The sequence below is a fragment of the Triticum aestivum genome, chromosome 5D (genome assembly GCF_018294505.1).
Source record: "Triticum aestivum cultivar Chinese Spring chromosome 5D, IWGSC CS RefSeq v2.1, whole genome shotgun sequence".
NCBI lineage: Eukaryota > Viridiplantae > Streptophyta > Magnoliopsida > Poales > Poaceae > Triticum > Triticum aestivum.
In genome coordinates, this window is record NC_057808.1 from 371,629,298 (window position 1) to 371,637,243 (window position 7,946).

Consider the following 7,946-nt stretch of genomic DNA (forward strand, 5'->3'; position numbering starts at 1 on the left):
TGAAGACAGGATAATCTCCATTCTCCATAATGGAGAGTCAGGGCCTATCTTGTTTTATGCTATTTTACCTAAGAGAAGGTAGTAGGTCCTAGTTAATAATACTCATGATCATGTGCTAAGAACAACTAAGTAGGATTGGTTAGATGACTATGATGATGATGTGGTATCGAGTAGAAGTTGTATGATCGATGATGATGAGTATGACTTGTTATTATGATACCAATGATGAGTTATTTATTATTATGATCGATGATGCATGATGCTAAGTTGTTATATGAGCATGATTACTTATTATATATAACAGTGGGTGAAATGAACCTGGATTAGATTCAAGTGAATCCAACATGTGGTGCACATCGAAAGTACTACTAATCCAAACTATATCAAGTTTGGCTTAGAGTAGTACTTTCGACATGCACCACATGTTGCCTCCACTTGAATCTACTCCACGTTCATTTCACCCACTGTTATATATAATAATTAATCATGGTCATAAAATCATATGATGAAAGTACTGTATATAAAACCACACAATGAAAATAAGCTGTATTTTTAAAAATACAGGAAAAGTTAGCAACAACGCTTTTTAGAACAAGCGCTACTACTACTTACAAGTAGCATTAGCGTTGTCCAAAGGAAAGCGCTACTGCTAACTAGGTACAGCACTAGCGCTGCCTTTCTAGCGCTACTGCTACTAGTTAGCTGTAGCGCCTTAGTGGTAGCGCTGGACCCAGCGCTACTACTATGCATATTTCAAGCGCTACTACCAGGGTTTTCCCTAGTAGTGTAAGGCGATCAACTAGGAGAAACCACCCAAACACTTTGATTTTGTGAACACATTTTGCTTTCCACAACCATCCAAAAGCTGCATGTGCAATTATCTCTCGGAAGTAGAACTTATAGTAATTCGTGCTCTTGAAAATCTGCACCCCCCACGTATAAATCCATGTGTCTTTGTTCTCAGAGAGGGTGGTGGACCTGACATTAGTTTGGAGGGCTCAGAGTTCTTCATGAGCCTGAATGGAAAGGGGTAGTTGAAACGCCTCCCTAATATTGGAAATCATGAGCATACCGTTGACCGAGGCATCTTCCAAGGTGGTGTAGAAGAAGGCTCAGGGAAAGGCTTCTGCAAGAATGTGTTGAGTCCAGTCATCTTTCCAAAAAAAGGGTTGTCCTACCATCATTGATCAAAACTTTCGTGACCCCACGGTAGATTGGCATAAGTTTCACTAGTTCACGCCACCAGAAGGAGCCACAGGAGGGCATCGCATGTGGGATCACACCCGAGTAGTCTGTGTCCCAAATAAGTTTCACCCAGGGTACATCTAGTTGATTATAGAACTTGTGGAGCAACTTGAGCAGCATCGCATCATTTTGAATTTTAAGATTGAGAACTCCCAAACCACCATTATTTTTTGGGCGACACACCATATCCCAAGCAGCCAGCGAATTGGACTTGTCACCCATCTCAGTTTTTTTCTTCCACAACCCATGTCTTCGAATTTTATCAAGCTGCTCGATTATTCTGGGGGGAGTCTCAGTACTCCCATGGGGTAAATGGCTATTGAGGTGACCAGCGAGTTCACGAGAGCTAGTTTCCCAGCATATGACATAAGAGACATGGCCGCCGTAATCCTGCCTTCTGCCTTGCACACCCAGGGAGTCATGTCCAGCACCGATGGTTTTGTGGTTCCAAGAGGGAGGCCGAGGTACGTGAATGGCATGCAGGCCGTGACGCATCCAAAGATGTCTGCAAGTTCATTGCACTTGTCTTCCGGGGTGTTGATAGGGATCAACGTGGACTTATGGAAGTTGATGTGCAGGCCAACTGAGGCAGCATAGTCTGTTAGGATTTCCTTCATGATCGTCGCCTGATTTACGCAAGCTGGCATAATGATGATTGTATCATCGGCGTATTGGATCACTGGATAGTTGGTCATGGTGGGGTCACATCTCTGTTAGGAGCTAAGGAGTTATTCTCTTGGGTATTTTTGCTTAGAGTGCAAAGGAAGCTATTATCTTTTCCAGTTTTGCTTTTCACCTCAAGTTATTTTTGCTTGCTGCTAAAATTTATTAGTATGAGTTCTCCCATGTTGACAGCGTCGTTATTTGAAATGCACCGTAGTTATGTGCTTATGTATGCTCAGTATTTGCCTCTTTATGGTAGTTTTTGCTAGTTCATTCTTTTCATTTACTCTCCACAATTGAAAGACATTTGAGTTACAATTTACAGCATGAAATTATTCTTATAAGTTGCACGAATAGAATTTGTCAACATCTACTCCCTCAGTCCCAAAATACGTGTCTCAAGCTTAGTGCAACTTTGTACTAGAGTTAGTACAAAGTTGAGATACTTATTTTGGGACGGAGGGAGTATGTAGTAAGGCTGATATGATTGACCACAAGAACAATAATTTCTGTTCGTGACCCACTGCTTTTTTAACCCATAACTGGTGAGGCAACTTATTTTTGAAAATGTGAACAAATTCTGGGATGTACAATATGCCGTAACATGTATGTGAATCTATAAAATAATAATGCACATGTATGAACGTTTCTGTTTTGTGCGAAAAAGATGAGAAGAGATAAGTGAATATGATGTGCCCATACTGTAATTGACATTTTGCATGGTTTTCTATAGGTGCATATTATAGCATGGCCTACATACATGTTATTTTCTTCCATATTTTTGGGGGAACCGTATTTTGGATCTGGTGGTTTCCTTTTTAGTTAGGGTTAATTGGATTCATGCCACTGCAACTTTCACGAGTTGGAAAAATGCCATTACAAAAGCCGAAGTTGGGAATATGCCACTGCAACTTTTTCATACCTCTACATTTGCCATTGTCTTCAATACCTGTCCATATACTGCCTTTTATATATCCTGTATACATTCACGTACTACCTTTATACGCTGGTCCAAACTGATTGGAGCCGCACGCACACGCACACGCCTGGCGGCGTCTGGAGGGGAGCGGCCGCTGGAGGCGCGCGCAGCCGGCGGCTGGAGCGGAGCAGCGACGGTGGCTGGAGGCTGGCGCGGCGACGGCAGGAGGTGTGCGTGGCCCGGCGTCTCGAGGGGAGCGGCCGCTGGAGGCGCGCACGGCCGGTGGCTGGAGGGGAGCGGCGACGGTGGCTGGAGGCTGGCGCGCGGCCCAGCGACTGGAGGGGAGCGGCGGTGGCGGTCGCATGCGTCGTCGCGTGAAAAGTGGAATCATCAGCGTCATGCTGCAACGACGTCGCCGACGCGCCGGGAAACTCTGTCCACGGCAAGGCCAGCTTATGTGCGCATGCACGCAAGGTGCTTGTGTTTATTCACTGTCCACTCTCCACTCGTACAACTAAATCTGCATGAAGCCGTGGAGAGGTCGCCGTGATTCCAGCTAGTTTCTTCCCTCCATCGACGACAGCCATGGAGGTGGGCGTGATGCGCATGCCACGGCTGGAAGCGCGCGATGCAGCTGCTGATTCCCCATCCCAGTACTGAAGTACACATTGAAATACAAGCGTTTATTGAACCTATATTCTCTTAAGTAAAGAAAATGACATATGTAGAGGTATGAGAAAGTTGTAGTGGCATATTTCCAACTTCACTTTTTGTAATGGCATTTCTCCAACTCGTGAAAGTTGCAGTGGCATAAATCCAATTAACCCTAGTTAGTTAACCCTAGAACCCTTTTGATAAGATAATGCTTCAGTAAGCCACCTTTTGTATCATCTTCTTAACCTTTTATTCCGATCTATAGATCGCACAGGGAGCTGGTGAGGGGGTTCTTTGGCAATGCACGAGAGCTGCTTCAGCCGTATGGTGAAATCCACATTAGCAACAAGACAGGACATCCTTACGGCGGGTGGGATATTGAGCAACTCGCCTCAGAATCATCTCTGGCTATGATTGACATGGTTAGTTTCCAGAAACAAGACTACCCCGGCTATAACCCGAAGATAGGAAGCGGTGCAGAGTCCAACAAACCATTCCCTCTCGGTGACTGCAGCACATACAAGTTTGTCGCGAAACGTAATGATGCTCAATAAGAACGTGCATGCTGCTGCTACATTTGCCAAGATACATATGCGAGCTGTCTCGCTGCACTCGGAGTTGGGCATGGGGGGCACCTTGCATATTGATGAAATGTAGTGAACTGGTAGTAGTACTAATTAGGGTGTGTTAACAAACTAGTAGTTTCTGAAACCTGGGATGCTTTTGGTGAACTTGATGTGGGACGACTTTTCATGTGGTGGAGTACCTTCGGACTTCCATGGACATGGCATGGCCCGTGCTGATGAAGCACCATCCATTACTGTAATTGACTAGATGTACTGCTGAAAGTATGAACAACATTATGTGATGAAAATGCAGGCACTTCTCTTGCAATGGTTTGCGTGGCCTGTATGTTTATTTTGGGGTTTGTTTTCCCTTGTATCAATTGTTGCAGGTTCAGTCAAGAAATAGCAGAGCCCCCCCCCCCCCCCCCCCCCCCCACCCCAACATAAAATCCAATATATATGTTCTGATGAGGTATAGTGATCTGGTTTTGGGAGCGAGTTATACCAATATTTGACTGAACCAACCATTCAGCCCCTACATGAATCTAATCTAATGGATCGCCATAAACGCTCGTTCCAAATTCATGCGATGCATTCCACTTCGTGCTAGTGCTACAACAGCATTCGAAACGGTTTACGCATGCATGATGCATCGCTTGGTGTTTCAGATTCCCACGAACAGAGAGTTTACTGATGGCTTAATGGAAGATCCACCCAGAGGGGCCGCGCGTGCCAGCTGAGCAGAACCCAAGGCGACGCATGCAGCTAGCGCTAGCCCTTCCTCTCCCTCCCACGTACTACTCCATTAAGCTTCGTCGGTGCGTACGTAGCTCTGGCCTCGCCCTCTTCGGGCAAGGGGAATGGCGACGCAGGTGGTGAGGCTGGCGGCGCTCCCCGTGGAGGTGGAGGGGAAGAAGGACGAGAAGGTGGTCAGGTGGCTCAAGCACTACTCCTCCGCGCAGCGCATTCTCATCGTCGGCGACGGCGACTTCTCCTTCTCCCGTGCGCTCGTCACCGCCTTCGGCTCCGGCGCCAACCTCGTCGCCACGTCCCTAGACTCATACGGTTCGACATCCTTTCCGCTTTCCCTTGCTTCCCGTACTGAGAGATCGGTCCTGCTAAGGTGCATGCATATTACTGGTACCTCTACCACTAACTGGAATAGATGGAACAATGAACTCAACTTTTATAACAAAAATTAATTTTTTTAACCTCCGTATAGTTGTCGTATTTATCTGTTTGCTCTGCATTTTTTCTTGTTGCCAAAGGGGCGTTGATCTGCAAGCATCACCAAGCCGAATCAAACGTAAGAGAGCTGAAGAGAATGGGGGCCACAGTTTTGCATGACGTTGACGTGAAGGATATGAAGCTTCATACTTGTCTGAAGATGAAACGGTTCGATCGGATTGTATTCAATTTCCCCCATGCAGGTTTCATTGGACAGGAGACCCAGCTGCATGTGATCAAGTATGTGGACTTACTTGCTGCGTGGTTATTTTGCACTCCCTCCGCACCAAAATAATTGAAGTTCTAGCATTGCTCTAAGTCAAACTTTTTAAGCTTTGACCGAATTCATAGAAAGATCTACAGTACAATATATAATATGAGAATATATTTCATAATGAATCTAATAAAACAAATGTGGTGCTGTAGATGTTGTTATATTCTTAAATAAATTTGATCAAACTTAATGAAGTTTGGCTTAGGACAAACCTAGAACTTTAATTATTTTGAAATGGAGGAAGTATCTCAACTAATGTATAATTTTAGTATAAAATTGTACTAAGTATGCATCATTTAATTTGGATCGGAGGGAGTAGTACAATTTTTCATGTGGACTTGTGGTATCATAATTTATTTTAGCCTTGAGCTAGATCCAACTTAGCCATCAGCTCGATGTTTCGGAGTACGTTGTAGTAATTAAACTCCACCATGGCCAACTGAGACAGACATATATAGCCAGCATATGATTCGATGTTTTCTTTTTGTCAGAAACCAAGCTATTTCAACCTAACCAAATTCACCACCAAAATGTTGCCACACCCACCTTAACGAGACAGTGACCTAAACTAAGCCCTTGCAGCCAATTCTCCAAATATAAATACTAGATGTGTGAAAATATTGAAATAAATAGATATTGAATGTCAGGCAACAGTAGCAGAAGAGCGATCAAGAAAATGTGACGAATAGATACCCCTTTAGTGGAAGTACATTAAATGATTATCCTTAGTTGAAATAACCCCTCTATCAAAATGGCATAAAGATATCTTTGTCTTTAGGGAAAGGTGGAGCTTCGGTAAGTGTTTGTACTGAATCAAGATTATAATTCAACTAACAGAAAAGATCCAAGTGCATGTACAGCCCACCTAAAAATATCATGATATGCTATGAGAACAATTAGATATCTGTTTCTACAGTTTATTCCAGGCCACTAAATTAGCGCCCAGCAAGTGTTACTATGATCATAACCTCCAGGTAACCCGTTTTGTCAAAACACAAAACCTAAGGTTTTATCCCTGGTGGACTATCGAGGGTACAACCATCCAAGTAATGACAATTTCACATCATTTCTATAATGGGCCTAAAAGTTACCAAGAAGTCATTTTGACCATCAGCACTACGTACTTCCGAAAGATTAGAATTGAATGGGTTGCTTTAAACACGAGATAACCCCCATCACCACCGCACAATACCCGCAAATATATTCCTTTTTGTGGGGGAGGGGTACAACATGAGATAACCCCCACCCCCACCCCACAATACCCGCAAATCAGTTTGTTTTTGTGGGGAAGAGGGGCACACACTTCATAAGTAAACATTTACATCCAAATGTTGAATGCCTAGCTCTTACGATACTTTTTCTAGGAAAATAGGGGTGCGCCCTAGTTTTTCTTATAAAAATTGTACATCAATAGTCCAACTCTACCTTTGTCTCCCTCAAAAAGAGAAGAACTTCTACCTTTGTCTTCGGAAAAAATAAGAGGACACACGTAGTTAAATTACTTGAGTGATTTAATCAACACCCATGGTCTTCTATTCGTATACGTGAAAACTGTAACTTACCGAAAAAGGCTTTCGCCCCGCTTTATATATAAAGCAAACCACCCAAGCCAAATATCCAACAAGGTTCACACACACACCAAGTCTCACAAAAACACGGAGTAGCAAATAGGGTTAATGCTGAGGGCACAGCTCAACAAGCCCGGGAAACAAAACAGCACACTCACACACAGCAACCCGAGCAACTTAATGTCTGTTGTGTCATGTGTGGGGGTCTTTTCACAGTTGACTTGATATTAACATCTTTTTTGTGCTGATCTGATATTTAGCTCGCACAAGGAGCTGGTGAGGGTCTTTTTCCGGAGTGCAAGCAACTTGCTTTGCCCTGACGGTGAAGTCCACGTCAGCCACAAGACAGGGCAGCCTTATGACAGATGGGATATATCGAGCAATTGGCCTCTGAATATTCACTTGTTATGTTTGAGAAAGTTGGTTTTGCCAAAGGAGACTACCCTGGTTACAACCAGAAGAAAGGAGATGGTCGCAAGTGCAATCGATCTTTCCCTCTACGTAATGGCTGCACTTTCAAGTTCCGCATGGAGCGTAAAGAATCGGAAGATGAAAGTGCGATGTATTGTCTTGTTGCTGCAATGGCAAAGATGAGCATGGCTCGCGCTCACGATGATGTGACTATGTAAGCAGCGGCAGACCAGCTTCGTGGCTGCAGGGAGAATTTTGTTTGAGATCGAAAGTGAAATCTCTGTCTTGATTGATGGTTACAGGCGCTACTTATACTATCTGGAGAGACGCGATCGGAGGGAGGCGTCGGTTCCAGGGGGCAGGAGCGAGAAGCCGTCTGTGCGGGACAAACCGCACGACGGTTTGGGCAAGGGGAGATT

General features: G+C 44.3%; 1 protein-coding gene and 1 pseudogene across 1 annotated transcript; both read left to right on the forward strand.

Moving 5' to 3' along the window:
- Window positions 1–2,807: 2,807 nt before the first annotated feature.
- On the forward strand, window positions 2,808–4,357 carry LOC123120640 (uncharacterized). The gene is made up of 2 exons (XM_044540638.1): window positions 2,808–3,301; window positions 3,747–4,357. The coding sequence occupies exons 1-2, from the start codon at window positions 2,808–2,810 to the stop codon at window positions 4,033–4,035; spliced, it is 783 nt and encodes a 260-aa protein (XP_044396573.1). The 3' UTR covers window positions 4,036–4,357.
- Window positions 4,358–4,907: 550 nt separating this feature from the next.
- LOC123120641 (heavy metal-associated isoprenylated plant protein 41-like) lies at window positions 4,908–7,745 on the forward strand (annotated as a pseudogene).
- The last annotated feature ends 201 nt before the right edge of the window (window positions 7,746–7,946 follow it).

What these genes read in the sequence shown, in the direction of transcription:
- LOC123120640 (XM_044540638.1), top strand. Translation starts at nt 2,808, where the DNA reads ATGCCACTGCAACTTTTTCATACCTCTACATTTGCCATTGTCTTCAAT. An exon ending in TATGTGCGCATGCACGCAAG is followed by an intron (nt 3,302 to 3,746) that starts GTGCTTGTGTTT and finishes TCCGATCTATAG; the next exon opens with ATCGCACAGGGAGCTGGTGA.